The 20,444-nt window shown below is 38.6% G+C and overlaps 1 protein-coding gene across 3 annotated transcripts in view; it reads right to left on the reverse strand.

Annotated features, from left to right (window-relative positions):
* The window catches only part of LOC110807466 (L-Ala-D/L-amino acid epimerase-like), a 23,187-nt gene continuing 2,743 nt past the window's right edge, over nt 1-20,444 (reverse strand). The window contains exons 6-8 of one of the 3 annotated variants that reach the window (XM_088211254.1): nt 20,323-20,384; nt 19,963-20,050; nt 1-126 (exon numbers count right to left, since the gene is read on the reverse strand). In XM_088211254.1, the coding sequence (XP_088067380.1) occupies nt 19,974-20,050; nt 20,323-20,384 (139 nt within the window). In that variant the 3' untranslated portion in view covers nt 1-126; nt 19,963-19,973. Of the gene's footprint in view, nt 127-16,856; nt 16,985-19,903; nt 20,051-20,322; nt 20,385-20,444 lie in introns of those variants that run through there. The other 2 variants (XM_088211218.1, XM_022032600.2) reach the window with 2 other exon arrangements.

Raw genomic sequence — 20,444 nt, forward strand, 5'->3', positions numbered from 1 at the left:
GAGAACTTGTTTTGCAAAAGGAACAAATTGTATGAACTCTGGACTGGTTAAAAACAAACAGATACAACTTCCAAACCCATTAACTCCGCTGCAGCATAGAGGGCTCGGTGGTTGACCAAGAACGACCTGGGCGCACACGAGTAAGTTAGTCACATTGCAAACTAGTGCCTCTACTACAATAGGAGCTTCACTCATCGCCATTACTACCACCATCACAACAACTACAAGAGACGATAACCTCTTCATTTTTTCCTTATTTCTCTTATGTAACAAGACGAGAGAATATTGCAAGAATGATTTCGGTTATTGGCTTCGACTCTAAATTTATAGACGAGATTGGGAATCAAGTACTTTTTTTAAAAGATTTTCTCTTTCTCTTATGAAGACTATCTATTCGGGAGAAACACATGTCAAAAAATTATGAATATTACTAAAGATTGAAAAATGACAAATGTTTAAATCCTTGGCTAAATTGAAAATTTTAATGTGCAAGGCTAGTGTAATAAACCATCAAATTTTTACTTATTCATAATAATCTGTTATAATTATAATAATGATTTAGTTTAAAAATGTTTAAAGAAATAGTTACTTTTATATAATTTATTTAAAGATATACACTTTAACTATTAAAGAAGATGGCAAAAATTAATCTTACAAAGATTTCAACTGGAATTAGAATAGTATTTAGAATTTCTTAAGGCTATATTATGTATAGTGTATAAAAATACTTCCATAAGTTTTAATCTTTTATGACTATTTCAAATAAAAAAATTTAACAATCGTAAAATATTTTGATCTAAATACATCGTGATTCGTTAAAACATTATCCAACTTAATCATGTCATGATTAATAAATAATTGTTATCACTCAATTACATTAGTAGTAATATTGGTCATGTTCTCTTACAAATTTCTACTTTAAAACGCGACTTTCTATTACTAAAAGTACACATTTTAAATAATTCAATTTATTATGCGAAACTCTGTTTTGCTACACGTGTTTTTGTATTATTATCTTTAAAAGTATAATCTTATCAGTATTTATATAGATATTACATAACATGACGCGTTATATTAATATACTGATTTTGGCGATATTTTTTTCGTCTCGGAGACAATTTATTGCCCATTAAGCAACTTTAGCATCAAATGTTGCAATTATACACAATTTTGCAACTAAAGGACCACTAATAGAAGTGTACTCTTCATGTATTTATTGTGATATTTTTATTACTTTAATTTATTTGAACTTAGCTCACTTGAAAAACTCACTTTATCAGGCAAATATTGATAGATATGTAACTTTTTATATATAATTTATTTGAAAAATTCATATTTGATGAAAATCAATCTTGAAAGAAAATTTAAAATGAGATTGGATTTCATAATGTATTACTTCAATTTTATCGGGAATTCTCGACAATAATTTTTTACGATCATTTTTTTAAAAAAAAATTCTCGCTATTTTATTCGAAACTAAAGTATATTTCTAGACAAATTTTTCGTTAATTTTTAATTTTTTTTAAAAATGTAAATATAATTTTAAATTAGCTTTTGTATACTCAAAATAAATTTTTTTTTTAAGACACCCTCCCTTAAATTAGTTTTTAGTAGTTGAATGCAAATAATTAAAAATACAACTATATATTATACGTCCTCACCAATTGAATTAATAATAATGTGAATTTTTCATTTAATTTAAACATAGTCTAGAATAGGTCTACAATAGTAACACTATATCTATATAGCTTTTGCATAAGTACATATCAGCATGTCTTTTTACAACAAAAATCGCTTTTACAATAGGGCAAATATTAGGTATTACTATTCCTTTTGAGATGTTGGATAAAATTGGACATTCAAAATATATATATATATATATTGAGTATCTATTAGTTATTTTGTATCTTTCTATTTTGTTTCAAAATATAAATTCTTATACCATACTTGAGGGTCTTAAAAGAAAAAAATAAAGTATGAATTTACCATGTATATTCATGTTTGAAGCTTATTTGTATTGTATTATGATTAATATATGTATATAATTTAATAAATCAATATATACATTTATTAAGAAAAAAATAGATAATTGAACAAATTGGGTATCAAAAGAATAAATTAGCCTTGTTACATGTCATTAATGAGTATTCTTGTATCAATCTCGACTAAATTAGAATCCATTTTCAAGGGATTCATTTGGGATCTGATGAGTTTATAAAATTTCATTGTATTTGTTGGTCGATAATCTGTGTAGCATCCGACCCTGAAAATTTAATACGGAATGATTTTTTTATTTTAAAAAATATATATAAATAATTAAAAATTTTGTTTTGATTTAATTCTATTTAAATTATTGAAAAAAAATAAAATATGGACGAAATTGAAAGCAATTTTGGTAAAAAGGAATGAAATTTGAATAAGAGAGATATTTTTGAAAGAAAATTTGAAAACAAGGGGTAAAATCGTAAAAAACAAAATGGTCATACGAAACGACCACAATAGTAGCCACAGCGAACCAGAACATGTCGCGTGGTGGAGATGTGACATTAGCTCCACGTGGGAGGCCACACGGGCAATCCGCATGCCTGGGCAATCCAAAGGTCCAGATCGCATTCTGTGCGCACGGACGGCTAAGATACATTTTTCCTTTAGGCACAATCGAACGGTCATATTTCATATGATCGTGCGGTCTAAATTCATTCCCTGAATAAGAAGGATCCCATAGACGGGAAAGGGTCACGTGTCTCCGCACGGATGGCCCATATCAACTCGAGGAGGGTATTTAAATATCGCATTCTAAGGAACCCTAACCCTAGCCGCACCAGTCATCGTCGAAGAAGAAAAATAAGGGTGGTCGGAAAAGAAATCGACCGCCATCGCCACTGCCATCGCAGAAAAAGATAAATTTTTTTCCTTTCCACTCAAAATTCGATCCTGAGTCTCCCTATGCCTAAATCATAGTCAAAGGGAAGATGGGTGGGCCGAAAATAGCGAGTCAAGCTCGGCCGAGCCACCGTAGCCAAAACTCAAAACCCTATCCGATGACCCCCTTCCTGTTTTCTGTTTCACTTGATTTTATCACTACCATATCCACCGTCCTTTTCTGGTGCAAGTTATCCGAAGAAGAACCCTAGTTGTGAAGGAAAACTAGCAGAGTCACCGCATTCGAGGACCCCATGCTGGTAAGTTCAGTTTTTTTTACTTTTTTTGACCAACCAAGGCTTTCTAACCCATTTTTCTGCAGGTTTACGCATAAAACTGGTCATGCTGAGACGAACTGCCACCGTGAGCAGTAGAGCCGATGCTGGAGCACGGCGCTGCTGCCATGCAGGAACCCTAAAATTTGCCAAAAAAGTTTTAAAACACCTCTTCTGGCCTTTCAGGATATTTTTTAATACTTGACGGAGGTTTTAATTTCCATATAAAAAATCCAGGAAATCCAAGAATCCCTAAGAGGCGCAGTAGATAGTATGGTATTTTGAACTCCGATCTGTGGTAAAAATCTCTCACTCTATTCTCTATTATGTAAATTAAAGCTTAATAATCGATAATACTGTGTTTTGTAAAAATTAAAAAATTATAAAAATAATTACAGGTTACTAATGGAGCAAGAACTGGTCAGTTCATATTTACTATGGTTTACTGTTTATTTTACCTGTACTGCTTAAAATACTTACTATTATATTGCGTGAATTAAATTGATAGACTTATTTGCTCTCTTGGTTATTTGGTTTACCTCATTGCATACCCCTCCCCCCCCCAATTTGTTAATTCATTTTGTAATAAATGTTTCAGTTATATTTCCTGATATACGTATTGCCTATTTGCATGACCTATTATCGATATGTAAATATAAGTTATTGGTATGTAATTGATAATCGGTTCATGCTTAAAATCTATGTAAGAAAGACTTACTGGGTTCCCTCGAAAAGGGTAGATGAACTCGGTACATAGGGAACCCTACTGCGGACATTGCCTCAGTCGGATGGGACTAGAAAAGTCTCATACCGGAAGAGTTTGAAAATTTTTGTTCACCCTCATATCGGACGGGGTATCGAGGCGATAGTATTTTGACATTCATTATCGGACGGGGTATGGAGATGGCCAGATTAATTGACAAATATGGATATTAGGTTTACGAGTAGGGGAATATCTCTATGAACCCCCAGGAGTTCCAGTAAGCAGGTAGAAAGAAAAATTGATGTTCTTACTCACTTGTAAATAAAATCATAATGTTATATGAGTAATAGTCTTTATAGGTTGATTTTAAAAAACTCGTAATAGAAAGTATGGAATAAACGGTTTTTTTTTTATATTAAACGAATTTACTTAAGTTAAGGACTCTATTGGTTGTTTTATGTTTTTTACCAACCTTCGATTTCTATATCAGTGATTAGTGTGATATTTTTATTGGGTTAGTGTAGCTCACCCTCCTATTAACCATTTCAGATAAAGAAGATCAAGATTCAGATTTTGATCAGCATGAGGGTTGTGAGTAGGATTTTTTCCGGACTCCATCAAATGCTAGTGAAGGTTAACCTCCTAAAACATTTATTTACAATTTTTAGTTATTTACTTGATTTCTTTTTAAGAACCACTATAAAAGGGATATTCTCGTAACTCTATTGAGTATTCATAATTACTGTGTAAGGTATGTAAACCCTAATTATTGTTTGCTTCCGCATTTAAAGTATTAATTTGTTTCCTTTACATTCTGGCCTTTACAGTCTGTGCGGGGAGAGAGATAAGAATCAGACACTTGTAATTTAAGATACATGAAGGGAGTCTTGCTCTTCAAGTGGGTGTAAGAATATGAAATTTAAGAGAATGCTTTTGAGAAAGGCAATGATTAATATGAATGTAAAATCCATCAATTGAGTTACGCACAATATAATAGTAAACAAATATAGACAATATAGAAAAATAAATAAAAAATCAAAACAACTGTGAATTAACTGGTTCTGCATCCACTAGTGACTTGTAATTATTTTTAAGGTTATTTAATTTTTCATAAAAATACATAATTATTAATTATTAAGCCCTAATTTGCCGTAACAGAAAAAATGGTGAGAGATCCTTACCCGATTCGGTGTCCAAAAAATTGAACTTTTTACTGCGCCTACTAACGGTTCCTGGGTTTCCTAAATTATCCATGCAGAATCTAAAACATTTGTCACGTACCTAAAAATACCATAAGAATCCAAAATCGGTGTAAAAAATCTTTTTCGGCCAATGTCGGGTTTCTGGCACAGTGACACCGCCGTGCTTCGGCGACGACACCGCCACCTGTGGTGGCGATTTGGCTCGGTCTAGCCATTTTCGGCCGGTTTTATACGTATCCTTGCGAAAAACACGTTAGGATACCTTGATTGACTAAAAAAATCAGAAAACAGAAACCTATCAACGGTGAGATTTTTCGGGTGTGACGGCTTCGCCGGCTCACATTCACAGCTTGGAGTTTTTCTTCGGTCAACCTGTGAAAAATAGAATAGTGAATATAATGATGGAACTGTAGCGCCCGGAAAGGAGGAGGAAAAAAAAAAAAAAAAAAAAAAAAAAAAAAAAAAAGGGGGGGCCACGTCAGCAGCCACGTCAGCAGGCCCGGTCAGCAGTCCCGGCCAACCGGGGCCTGCCACGTGGCAAGATCGCGTCACTCCGAAAGGAGCCACGTTGGCGATCCGCGTGGGTGCGATCTGACGGCCCAGATCAATCACGCGATCGGACGGCCCAGATTCAAACGCACGGACGGCCCAGATTTAATCAAAAACGAACGGCTGTGATCAAAAGGCAAGGGGTTATAAATAGAACCCCCACACCAGACCAAAAACCCTAGCCGCCAGCCGCTCGCCGGAGAAGACGAACCAGAGGCCGACCGCCGCCACCCGCCGCCACTCGCCGCCGCACCGGGGAAATTTCCGACCGCCGATCGAGGTAAATTTCATACCCCCGACTCGTTTTTCCCCACTGATTCCTCCTATGGCCAAATCGAAGCCGAAATCCCGGCCAAACGGCCGGAATACGCGGCCGAAGCCCAGCGGCGCCGCCGCGCCCCCTCTCGGTTTTTGCCTCCGACGAGGCCCTTCCCGGCCTCCGTTCGATGCAATTTTTATATCACCGTGATCACCATTCTTTTCTCTACAGGTTGACCGAAGCCAAATCACCAAAACACGAACTTCGCCGGAGAGTCGCCGTACCCGAGAGCGCCGCCGCCGGTAAGCTCCGCTTTTCCGTGATTTTTTGGCCCCCCGAGGGCCCTAGGGTTGTTTTCTGACAAGGACCAATGCGAGTGTGGCCGAATTCGGCCAAAAACGGCCGAAAACAGTCAACCCGAGGCGACTCGCCGCCGCCAGCGGCGGCGCCGTCGCCGGAGCACGGCGGAGCCGCCGTGCCGGAGTTGCGATTTGGGCCGAAAGAGGCCCTGGGCCTAATTTGGATTTTTTTTGGAACACGTGCAGGTACTGTTAGCGTGTTTCAGTTCCCCGGGAAAAATTCAGGGAAAATTAGGGACAGCCTGCAGGCGCACTGTGAATCGTATTCGGATCCCGAAAACAAGTAAGGACCCCTCACCCTATTTCCTATCACGGTATTAAAGTTCAAAATGATAAAACAGTATTTCTTGAATTAACGCATGTGTGAAATTGCTTAAGGTTGCTAATGGAGCCCGAGTCTAGTGTGATTGATGATTTACTGTTATTTGGCCTGTTTACAGCTTTAAATGCAAAATGAGGTTTGATGTGTTCATTTTACAGATTTGTGTGCATGTACTACGTTTTTATTAATTATGGGTTGAATGACTGAAAAACTGATACTGTATGTTGTCTGTTTGGTATGAATTACGATTTGCTTGTTTAAATGTGAATTGATGATGCTGATTGAGGAAAAGGAAAAATGAAAGATTGTGTAGACTGATAATTGTATTATGGGGGTCAGCCTGACTAGATATCCTGGGAGATGGTGGACGGACCGGGTCCGTAGGGAACCCTACCGGGATTGTGGTCTCACATGCCGGACGGGGTATGGAGATCTTATGGTTTTGGCGCCCATACCGGACGGGGTATGGGGACGGCCCGTTTCACCCTCATACCGGACGGGGTATTGAGGTTTATGGTTTTGGCGCCCATACCGGACGGGGTATGGGGACGGCCCGTTTCACCCTCATACCGGACGGGGTATTGAGGTTCATGGTTTTGGCGCCCATACCGGACGGGGTATGGGGACGGCCCTGGAAACTGATTATGAATGTTAAAGGTTAACGGGTAGCGGAACCCCTATGGACCCCCACGGATACTAGTAGGCTGGTAAATGAGAAAAAAGATATGTTGTACAATGATTGAATTACAAGAGGCGTGATAAGTGTTATGTTTTACAGCTTAGATTATTCAATGATTATGATAATGTTATTGTTTTTCTCATATTGTTTTCATAAATTCCACCAAGGTAAGTGGATGGTAAAAGTTTTATTATTGATAAAAGGTTTTGTTGTTAATAAACGAGTTTATTGTAAATTATGCTCCATTGGTCTTTTTGTGGTTTTCTATCCACCTTTATCTCCGTGACGGTGAGATATCGTGATGTTCTTACTGGGCTAGTGTAGCTCACTCCTTAATTAACCATTTCAGATCAGGAAGACATGGTTCCCGAGCCCGTTCCGCAGGAGGACGACGAAGGGGATGCCTAGAGACTCTGTAGTCATACGCATAGTTTATTTTCGAGTTTTCTTTCTTAGTTAGTTTAACCTTTTATATTTTAAGTACGTCTGTTTGGTTTTTCGTGTAAGGGATGTTAACTGAAATTTTGATCTCGCTTCCGCATTCGATATATTTAAATACTCATTTCATTTTAATATTTTCCGGGGCCGTTACAGTTGGTATCAGAGCCGCGTTTCCTCGGACCCATCCCTTACACTATAGTCCTTTAAAGAAATACTCACCGATTGGTCGTTACTCAACCATTCCTTGTAAATGCAGGTACACAGAAATGAGGAGAGGAAGGCCCCCACTAAACCGAGCGGCCCAAGATAATTCGCTTCGGGAGGATTTGGACAGATTATATGAGATGGTGGAAGCTCTCGTAGCTGCTCAGCGAAGGCAAGAGGAGAGAAGGGAGTTACCCGGACCTCCTCCGCTAGCGCAGGTTGAGCCCCCGTTACAGCAGGCTGATCCCGAGCCACCCCGGCAGGAGCCTGTTCCTCCACAGTACCACCCGGCACCACAGCCGCGGTACGACCAGGTACCACAGCCACGGTACCAACAGGTACCGCCACAGCACATTCCAGTGCCCCCACCCCATCAGCAGGCGCCACCACAGGGTCCCCCAGTTCACCCTCAGCCGGCCCCAGTCCCTCTACCTCGGGACCCCGCTCCCTCCTTGATCGACCCTGGCTTCATAGAGAGGTACAGGAGACTGAACCCTGGGTCCCCCAGTTCACCCTCAGCCGGCCCCAGTCCCTCTACCTCGGGACCCCGCTCCCTCCTTGATCGACCCTGGCTTCATAGAGAGGTACAGGAGACTGAACCCTTCTACTTTTTCGGGGGGATCCTCTTTTGAAGAGGCCCAATACTGGCTGGCGGAGACTGAGAGAGCCTTTGAGACCTTGGGAGTAATTCCTGAGCAGAGGGCTGCCATTGCCTCCTACATGCTGGTAGGGGAAGCAGTACGCTGGTGGGAGCTCAAGCGGGCCACCCTGCCTGTACCAGTTACTTGGGAGCAGTTCCTAGCGGCTTTCCATGCGGAGTATCTCCCTAAGCACATCCAACATTTAAAGGAAATTGAATTTGCTCAGTTGGTCCAGGGTAATATGACAGTGTCGGAGTATGCCCGCAAGTTCCTGGAGCTGGGCCGACATGCCCCGGAGACATTGTTGGATGAGGGCCGAAAGGCCAGGAAATTCCAGTGGGGTCTCCGCCCGGCGATCAGACAGCACTTGTTGGTGATGGAGCTCGAGACATATTCGGCAGTCCTGGCAAAGGCGCAGATCATAGAAAGAAGCTTCGACACCCGCCCTCAGCTAGCGGGAAGTTCCCGACCTTCAGCCCCGCTCCGCAGGCCAGCGCCTACCATGCCGGTCCAACCCAGCAAGAGACCCAGGCCTGCCGCTCAGGGCCCTCCTCAGGCTATGGGGGCAGCTCGTGAGAAGATCTGCCAGTACTGCGGCAGGGATCATGGGGACCGACCCTGCTACCGCCTCAACAACACCTGTCGCATATGCGGCAGTGCCCAGCACTATGCGAGGGAGTGTCCTAGGAACCAGAATCAAGGGAGGCCTCCAATCCAGGGCAGAGTTTACAACCTTACCCAGAAGGATGCCGATGCAGACCCGGACGTGGTACATGGTATGTATACTATCTCTGGCCACATTGCTCATATTTTGTTTGATACTGGTGCATCACATTCTTTTATTTCACATGTTCTTGCTTCCAAAATTTGTGTACCACCTGATAGACTTGATTCATTATTGTTTGTATCTACCGCTGGGGGGGAGACATTACTAGGAGAGGTTGTCTACAGGGCATGTGCCGTGGAGATAGCAGATAGGAAATTGAGGGTAGACCTGATAGGGTTAGACACAGGGGATTTTGATGTAATCCTAGGAATGGATTGGCTGGCGGCGTATCACGCCACCATAGACTGCTTTAATAAAAAGATTGTATTTAATCCTCCCAACGAGGAGCCATTTACAAGTTAATAAAATTATTCGGTACTGATTCTCCCTAATGACAAATTCTTTTCTTCTTAATTCCCAGTGCGTTGATATTGTATTTTCCCTAACTAGGTAAACCCAAGAAGGAAGTTTGTATCCAAGAGATTCCAGTAGTCCGAGACTTTCCAGACGTATTTCCGGATGAACTGCCCGGTCTACCAGGGGACAGAGAGGTCGAGTTCACCATAGACTTACAGCCAGGAACCCAACCCATCTCGGTAGCTCCTTACCGAATGAGCCGCATCGAGATGGAAGAGCTAAGGAAACAAATCACTGAGCTACAAAACAGTGGCTTCATTAGACACAGCATTTCCCCATGGGGTGCCGGGGTTACTTTTGCAAAGAAAGGAGATGGAACGTTGAGACTGTGTATTGATTATAGAAGGATAAACAAGGTAACAATTAAAAACAAGTACCCTCTCCCCCGGATTGATGACCTTTTCGATCAGTTGCAGGGTGCACAAGTCTTTTCTAAAATAGATCTACAATCAGGTTACCATCAGGTAAAAGTGAGAGCAGAAGACATCCCCAAGACGGCATTCCGAACCAGGTACGGACACTATGAGTTCCTGGTTATGCCGTTTGGGCTAACCAACGCCCCGGCCATCTTTATGGATCTAATGAACAGAATCTTCAGAGAGTTCTTGGATAAATTTGTCATCGTGTTCATCGATGATATCTTAGTCTACTCAAAAAGTAGAGAAGAACATGCTCATCATCTTGCCCAAGTCCTCCAAGTACTCAGGGAAAAGAAGTTGTATGCAAAGTTGAGCAAGTGTGGATTTTGGCTCGAGCAAACCGCCTTCCTAGGACATGTTATATCGAAGGAAGGGGTGTCGGTGAACCCCGAAAAGGTTGAAGCGGTACTTGGTTGGAAAAGGCTGACAACAGTTAAGGAAATTCGCAGTTTCCTAGGGATGGCGGGTTATTACCGCCGGTTTGTCGAAGGGTTCTCCAGTCTAGCGGCCCCTCTAACCCGACTCACAAAGAAGAATGCAAAGTTTGATTGGAATGAGAACTGCGAAAGGAGTTTTTCAGAATTGAAGAAGCGACTGACTACTGCACCCGTGCTGGCTCTACCGAGTGGATCAGGAGGGTATACAGTTTATAGTGATGCCTCCTATCTGGGCCTGGGTTGTGTCCTGATGCAGCATGGAAAGGTTATAGCATATGGGTCTAGACAGCTAAAGAATCATGAGAAGAACTATCCTACCCATGATTTGGAGCTTGCCGCAATCATACACGCCTTGAAAATCTGGCGCCATTATTTGTATGGAGAGACCTTTCAGATCTACACCGATCATAAGAGCTTGAAGCACATCTTCACTCAGAAGGATCTCAACATGCGTCAGAGAAGGTGGATGGAACTCTTCAAGGACTATGATTGTGACATCCTATACCATCCAGGTAAGGGCAACGTAGTAGCCGATGCCCTCAGTAGGAAGAGTGCAGGCACCCTAGCCCATCTGATGGTTTCGGAATGCAGGTCCATTGGGGCTACGCAGCAGGTTCGACTGCAAGATCTGAAGAGGGCCACATGTTTGAGCCACCTAGCAGTCCAACCCGAGCTAATCCAAAGAATAAAGGAAGCCCAGTCAATCGACCCCGCCCTAGTAAACCGCAAGAAGGATGCAGAACAGGGAGTGAACTCAGAATTTCAGATCTCTGTCGACGGATTGATTCGTTTCAAGGACAGAATGTGTGTCCCAGACGACAATGAATTAAAAAGAGACATCATGACAGAGTCCCATAGTTCAAGGTTCGCCATGCATCCAGGAAGTACAAAAATGTACCAAACTATGCGACCCCGATTCTGGTGGAATGGGATAAAGAGAGATATAGCCGACTTTGTATCTAAGTGCTTGGTATGTCAGCAGGTCAAAGCAGAACATCAACGCCCAGGGGGGTTGCTTCAGCCTTTACCGATTCCAGAATGGAAGTGGGAACACATCACCATGGACTTCGTATCGGGACTACCCAAGGCACGATCGGGACACGATGCCATATGGGTAATTGTTGACCGACTCACTAAGTCTTCCCACTTCCTGGCCATCAGAATGACTGATTCGTTGGACAAGTTGGCAAAAATGTATGTCCGGGAAATAGTCAGACTGCATGGGGTCCCAGTAACAGTGGTATCCGACAGGGATCCCAGATTCACTTCTCGGTTTTGGAATAGTTTCCAGCAAGCTATGGGAACAAAGCTGTCCCTCAGTACTGCCTTCCACCCCCAAACCGATGGACAATCAGAGAGGACAATCCGTACGCTGGAGGATATGCTCCGAGCTTGTGTCCTTGACTCCGGAGGCCATTGGGACGACCATCTACCTCTGATAGAGTTTGCCTACAACAACAGTTACCAAGCAAGCATCGGCATGACCCCATACGAGGCGCTATACGGGCGTCCGTGCAGGTCACCGATTTATTGGGAGGAAGTGGGCGATAGAAGATTGTTTGGCCCGGATTTAGTGGAAGAAACCACGTCCAAGATAGTTAAGATCAAGAAGAACATCCAGACAGCTCAGAGTAGGCAAAAGAGCTATGCTGATACCCGGAGGAGAGACCTGACCTTTGAGAAATGTGACCGGGTGTTTCTTAAAGTCACCCCCTTCAAGGGAATTAGTAGGTTCGGCAGAAGGGGAAAATTAAACCCCAGATACATTGGACCCTTTGAAATCTTAGACAAGATTGGTACCACTGCCTACAGACTTGCACTGCCCCCTGAGCTCTCCCGGGTTCACAATGTGTTTCATGTATCTATGCTGCGCAAGTACAATCCGGACCCTTCTCATGTCGTGGCTCATGAACCGCTCTCACTCCGAGAGGACTTGTCTTATGAAGAAGTACCGGTCAGTATCACGGACCGAGAAAGCAGAATACTCCGTAACCGGGAAATATCATTTGTAAAAGTCTTGTGGCAGAACCACACGCCTAGGGAGGCGACTTGGGAGCTGGAATCAGAATTTAGGGCCCAATATCCTCATCTGTTTGATCAAGAGTAATGAGTCAAATTTGGGGACCAAATTTCTTTATGGGGGGGAGAGTTGTAGCGCCCGGAAAGGAGGAGGAAAAAAAAAAAAAAAAAAAAAAAAAGGGGGGGGCCACGTCAGCAGCCACGTCAGCAGGCCCGGTCAGCAGTCCCGGCCAACCGGGGCCTGCCACGTGGCAAGATCGCGTCACTCCGAAAGGAGCCACGTTGGCGATCCGCGTGGGTGCGATCCGACGGCCCAGATCAATCACGCGATCGGACGGTCCAGATTCAAACGCACGGACGGCCCAGATTCAATCAAAAACGAACGGCCCAGATTAAAACGAAACGAACGGCTGTGATCAAAAGGCAAGGGGTTATAAATAGAACCCCCACACCAGACCAAAAACCCTAGCCGCCAGCCGCTCGCCGGAGAAGACGAACCAGAGGCCGACCGCCGCCACCCGCCGCCACTCGCCGCCGCACCGGGGAAATTTCCGACCGCCGATCGAGGTAAATTTCATACCCCCGACTCGTTTTTCCCCACTGATTCCTCCTATGGCCAAATCGAAGCCGAAATCCTGGCCAAACGGTCGGAATACGCGGCCGAAGCCCAGCGGCGCCGCCGCGCCCCCTCTCGGTTTTTGCCTCCGACGAGGCCCTTCCCGGCCTCCGTTCGATGCAATTTTTATATCACCGTGATCACCATTCTTTTCTCTACAGGTTGACCGAAGCCAAATCACCAAAACACGAACTTCGCCGGAGAGTCGCCGTACCCGAGAGCGCCGCCGCCGGTAAGCTCCGCTTTTCCGTGATTTTTTGGCCCCCCGAGGGCCCTAGGGTTGTTTTCTGACAAGGACCAATGCGAGTGTGGCCGAATTCGGCCAAAAACGGCCGAAAACAGTCAACCCGAGGCGGAGCCGCCGTGCCGGAGTTGCGATTTGGGCCGAAAGAGGCCCTGGGCCTAATTTGGATTTTTTTTGGAACACGTGCAGGTACTGTTAGCGTGTTTCAGTTCCCCGGGAAAAATTCAGGGAAAATTAGGGACAGCCTGCAGGCGCACTGTGAATCGTATTCGGATCCCGAAAACAAGTAAGGACCCCTCACCCTATTTCCTATCACGGTATTAAAGTTCAAAATGATAAAACAGTATTTCTTGAATTAACGCATGTGTGAAATTGCTTAAGGTTGCTAATGGAGCCCGAGTCTAGTGTGATTGATGATTTACTGTTATTTGGCCTGTTTACAGCTTTAAATGCAAAATGATGTTTGATGTGTTCATTTTACAGATTTGTGTGCATGTACTACGTTTTTATTAATTATGGGTTGAATGACTGAAAAACTGATACTGTATGTTGTCTGTTTGGTATGAATTACGATTTGCTTGTTTAAATGTGAATTGATGATGCTGATTGAGGAAAAGGAAAAATGAAAGATTGTGTAGACTGATAATTGTATTATGGGGGTCAGCCTGACTAGATATCCTGGGAGATGGTGGACGGACCGGGTCCGTAGGGAACCCTACCGGGATTGTGGTCTCACATGCCGGACGGGGTATGGAGATCTTATGGTTTTGGCGCCCATACCGGACGGGGTATGGGGACGGCCCGTTTCACCCTCATACCGGACGGGGTATTGAGGTTTATGGTTTTGGCGCCCATACCGGACGGGGTATGGGGACGGCCCGTTTCACCCTCATACCGGACGGGGTATTGAGGTTCATGGTTTTGGCGCCCATACCGGACGGGGTATGGGGACGGCCCTGGAAACTGATTATGAATGTTAAAGGTTAACGGGTAGCGGAACCCCTATGGACCCCCACGGATACTAGTAGGCTGGTAAATGAGAAAAAAGATATGTTGTACAATGATTGAATTACAAGAGGCGTGATAAGTGTTATGTTTTACAGCTTAGATTATTCAATGATTATGATAATGTTATTGTTTTTCTCATATTGTTTTCATAAATTCCACCAAGGTAAGTGGATGGTAAAAGTTTTATTATTGATAAAAGGTTTTGTTGTTAATAAACGAGTTTATTGTAAATTATGCTCCATTGGTCTTTTTGTGGTTTTCTACCCACCTTTATCTCCGTGACGGTGAGATATCGTGATGTTCTTACTGGGCTAGTGTAGCTCACTCCTTAATTAACCATTTCAGATCAGGAAGACATGGTTCCCGAGCCCGTTCCGCAGGAGGACGACGAAGGGGATGCCTAGAGACTCTGTAGTCATACGCATAGTTTATTTTCGAGTTTTCTTTCTTAGTTAGTTTAACCTTTTATATTTTAAGTACGTCTGTTTGGTTTTTCGTGTAAGGGATGTTAACTGAAATTTTGATCTCGCTTCCGCATTCGATATATTTAAATACTCATTTCATTTTAATATTTTCCGGGGCCGTTACAGGAACAATCGCACGAAACGAAAAATAGGAAGAGGCTCATCGAAGGAGGTTGTGGGATTTGTCCGCGATTTTCGACTCATCTATCATTCTTTTTACTCTGATTTAATCATGAGATTGCTTGAAATAAAATTCTGAGTGGATAGGAGAATTTTTATATTTTTTGGCGGTCGGAGGTGACTCTGGTGGTGCAGCGATCAGCGGTCGGAGGTGGCTCTGATGGTGTGGTAGTCGGCGGTCGGCTCCCTTCTCCGACGACTAGTTTTTCTTCTCCAGCGCAAGGTTGTCGACTAGGATTTAGTTTCAGTGTGATACAAAATATTTATACCCATCTCGTGTTAATTTGGGCCGTTTATTGCATTTGATCTCAACTATCCGATCGTGTTTAAAGATAAAATAAATATAAATCGTTCATCGCGATTTGATCATGACCGTTCGATCGAATTTAAAGGGAGAACAAATTTGGGTCGTCTACTTGCACGGGATCGATCATGGGTCGTTCGATCGTGGGGCATGCGGATCGCCCGAATGGCATCGACGTTAGTGTACTTTGCCACGTGGCGTGCTCCGGTTCATCGAGGTTGCTGATTGGACGGTCTCACGTAGCAAAATTTTCTTTATGTGCACTTTAACCCCTAGTTTCTGATTTTTCTTTTAAAAACACCCACAGAATCAAATTTTCACTCATTTTTTTTTCTAAAATTGTTTTTAATTTTATCTCTAACCTAATTTTTTTAATAATTCAATAAAAATTAAATAAATTAATTTAAAAATATTTTTTATATATATTTAAAATGTTAAAATTATTCACAGGTCAAATTCTGGTAAGTATCGAGTAAAAAATTTTAAAGTTAAATATATTTACTTAATGCATGGGCTCTATTAGTTATTTTCTGATTTTTATCAACTTTCAGTTTACCGTATCTGTGATTAGTGTGATATTCTTCTATACTAGTATAGCTCACCATTTCATTAACTATTTCATATCAAGAAACCCAAAATCTAGATTCTGATAAGCAAGAGGGTTGTAAGTAGTTAACCTCCCGGACTCCCTTCAAGTATTAGTGAAAACTGTCTTAAAATATTTATTTATTCATTTTTTCTTTAATTACTATTTGCTTTTTAGAATGAATATTCCCATAATCCTATCGAAAAATTTAAATTATTGTGTAAGAAATGTAAATTTTAACTTTATTATTCGTTTTCGCATTTAAATTATAAATTCATTTCTATTTAAGTTTCGAATTTTTACAATGCGTTTACCACATCTACTAAAAGAGTGTAGAAGTTAGATGAGTTTGTTTGATGAGCAAATGTTAAGACATTCGCATAAGAAACTGAGACACCGTACTTTATTACCAAACGTTACCTTGAGTCTTTGATTCATTTGTTTGTTAGATCTATATGAAAATAATTATACGCAAACAATGTAATCTATTTATCTATATCTAATCATCATATATATGTATATATACTACTAAAAAAACATATATATATTATTATTTTTTATTAATGTCGAGATATAATCTCACAATATAACTGAATTTTATTTCAAACTACTATTACGTAATCTATACGCATAGTACTGATGATAATAAAATATTAAGTCTCGTATAACATAACGTATGACTTATAGATATCTTTTGCATCATTCTTTAACCTAACACTGAGGGTAAGGAATATCACAGGCGGCAAGAACTTTTTCTGCAAGAGGAAGATACTGTGCAAGCTGTGGATCAGTTAAGAAGACACACAGACAACTGTTCAGCGTCTTCAGTGCATTGCAACACTCGGTGTTTGGTGGTTGACCCAAGAGGACCGGTGCGCATGGGATTAACACAAAAGGGTTACAATCTACTGCCCCTGTTACAATAGGCGCTTCTTTCACTAGCATCACCAGCATTACCACACAGACTGCTGTAAGAAGTGATAACCTCTTCATTTTTCTCTACTTCCTTTATGTAACGAAATGAAAGAATATTGCAAAGTATGATTTTGGTTTTTGGCTACAACTTCAAATTTATAGACGAGATAGGAAGTCGGGCATTTTCTAGCGTACTCTCTTTTTCTTCTAACGAAGATTACTCGGGAGAAATACGTGTTCCAAAATTATGAATAATGCTAGAAATTGGGAAAAGAAAATATTTGAGTTCAAGGTTAAATGAGAACTTTTAATGTATAAGATTAGTATGATGACCAACTATACTATTCGAATAATTATCAATTTCTACTAATTTAAAATAAAGCCATGTCCGGAGAAATAATTTAGTTTTGTATTTAAAAAATAAATTTACTTTGTCTACGAGTGAATTTATTAAAAACAATAATAATTGATCTGTAAAAAATTTTAAATGAATCTAAAAAATATTTTGAGCCTTGGGAGTAATTATTTTTTAAAATAAAAAAATTAATATTTATATGAGTAATTTCCTTAAGCTTATGTTTGATAAATAGAGCAACCATAATATAGTTTTTTTTTTATTTTATGCTAAGTTCAATTATTAACATAAATAAGAGTAAAATATTAATCTCTAAACTAATTTTTTTAATTTTTCGTAAACTAATAATTAATTGTTTAATATCACTTAAATTACCACGTTAGTAATAATTTGAAAACATATATTATCTTAAAAATTAGCTCATAAATATTAATTATTAGATAAGAAATTTCTATCTCTTATGTATATAAGTTAAAATTTGATAAATTTTTTAGAGATAATTTAATACTTTATTTTGTCAATTATGATATTTTTGGTAAGTTTATTAAAATAAAAGATGAGGATAATTTAAATTTTTGATAAAATTTAAAATAAATTATATTTATATGTTTTATTTATTTATGTGTATGTAAATTCAAATATTAAAAAAAAAAAACAGATTAGGCGATTTATTGTGATGGAGACTAAATATAATTAATGAGAAATTGTACAAATAAATTTTTTGATAATCGTGTTACCCAAAATTAAATACCTTTTATTTTATGGTTAGAATTAATCAATGACATCGTAATTCATATTTAATATATATATTTTTTATAATAAATATATATATGTACACTAATCATAACATAAAAAAAATAAATAAATAAATAATTGTATGAAAATATAACTCGAATTAAATTCACAACTTCTTATAAAAGAATAGTCATACTTCAACTATAACACGATAAAAATCATCAAATAAAAATATAAATCTAATCAAATTTATAATTTTTTATAAAAGAAGAGACGGTGTTAATTATTTAATTAAATTTATTATTTATCAAATAATATATTTAATTAGATGATACATTAAGTTAAAATAACTTTTTTTTTGTATAATTTATTTGAATTATCATAGATTTCCATATAAATTTTATATATATATATATTTTATTTTTTCTGAAATTTAGTGGTAAAATTTTATAATTCTATAATTTTGTGGATACAAGTCAATGATTATGACCATTGACCAGCTTCTGTTTAAGATTAATTGCCTCTAATAATAGGACAAATGTTAGGTATGCCTAAATGATTTTTGTCTCCCTAACTTTTCTTAAAAATTCTTATCCCACATATTTGAGGGTTTAAGGGGAAGATTAAAATAAGAAACCACTATAATCAATTATGTTGAATAAGAATTTTAAAGAAAAAATACGTTGATGCAGTGAGTAATTTTAAAATAAATTATATAATTATTATATTTTATGAAAATTAAAGTATAATAATAAAAATAATTATCAACACATTCAATTATCATGAATATATTTTAAATAGTTCTCTTATTTATAAAAGAAGCACAAATTTTCTTTTCATAAGGGTCTTACATCAATTAAAATTTTAAAATTTTTGTGCATAACAATCAGATAGAAAGAAAAAGTGAGTCAGAACATTAAAGATTTTATCAAGAGATCTTTCAATCACGCTATAACTGCGTCATTTTCGAATAGTACGGTGATTCTAACTTTCTGATGTATTGAATTCAATAAAAATGATTTATGCGTTAAATTTTTTTTATTGTAACAAAAACAAAAGGAAGGGAAAAGATTTTAACTATATATATAAAAATAAATATATATATATATATATACATTTGTCTAAATTTTCTCTTAGCTAGTATTAATTTCTACCTAATTTATGTCAAATATGAGTTGGGGTTCATGAATAAGTGCATAAAGTAATATTAACATAGGCACATGCAAGTGAAAGCAATTCAAAAACCACCTTATTAATTTGATGACTTCTCTCAAAAGTTGAAGGAAGTCAAATGTGGATTGAAATTTTCATTATTATTTATTTTAGATTATTTATAATAAAGGTATTTTTAACTCAATTTATTATTATATTAGTTAATAATTTTTTGTGAATATATAAAATTTTATTTTAATTAAAAATTTCAATTAAATTATTTAGGAATTATTTGAGTAAAATGGGGCCCTTTTTGAGTTGGATTAAATTGGCCCATCCACTATTACCAGTCTAATTTGGCCCACCACATATTATTATTATTTAATCCTTAATATTTTTTTTTTAATAATTTGATCAATAATATTTTTTATTTTTTTAATAGAAAAATTAAAATAATTAGATTATATTTTAATGTTTTAAAAAATAATTTAATTAATTAATTAATTAATTTTTTGATCTGTGTTATTAAGATATCTAAATATAATTTAATTATTTTAATTTTTTATTAAAAAAATAAACATTTGAAATTACAAAAAAAAAAGGTTAAGGGTTAAATTAAAATAAATGTTAAATATAAAAAATTAATTTAATAACTTATTTTTTTTATTTTATAAATTAAAATTTTTAAAAAATTTCTAATGAAGCCGAGTTTATATAATAGGGCAAAATAGACAAGTCCAATCAAGGTAATTAACTCATGAAATATTAGAATAAATTGTAAGCACTTACAGAAATATATCTCAGCAAGAATCAAGATTCCAGTTGAGGAAGCCTCCCTGACCTCTGCTATTCACAAACTTGTAAACACCACCAGAAACTGCACACATTAGAAATCAAAATTCATCAATTCCCATTAAATCCATCTATGAAAAGTATATAATTTTACTAAAAACGAATGCGTCAATAGAAATAAAAACACGGGTCCATCATATATTAACCCGAGATAATATCAAAAATTCGAACTTTTTAACTCTAACTCCGATACTATACACAAGGTAAAGTAATTGAATTAGGGAAGTTAAGATTTCAAATCTTTATATAAAAATATATTTGTATGATTTCAAAATCTTGAAGCTGAAAGATGGAGACCTTCGTAACCCCCAATAACTGGATCCTCTGCCATCAGAAAAGGAGTGTCTAGATTGACATATCTGGAAGAAAAGAAGTTACCCACATAAATTTAAGAAGAAAAATTAAGAAGTAGAATTGAA

Source organism: Carica papaya, chromosome 1, assembly GCF_054855325.1.
Source record: "Carica papaya isolate Zhongbai chromosome 1, ASM5485532v1, whole genome shotgun sequence".
In the NCBI taxonomy this organism is placed as follows: domain Eukaryota; kingdom Viridiplantae; phylum Streptophyta; class Magnoliopsida; order Brassicales; family Caricaceae; genus Carica; species Carica papaya.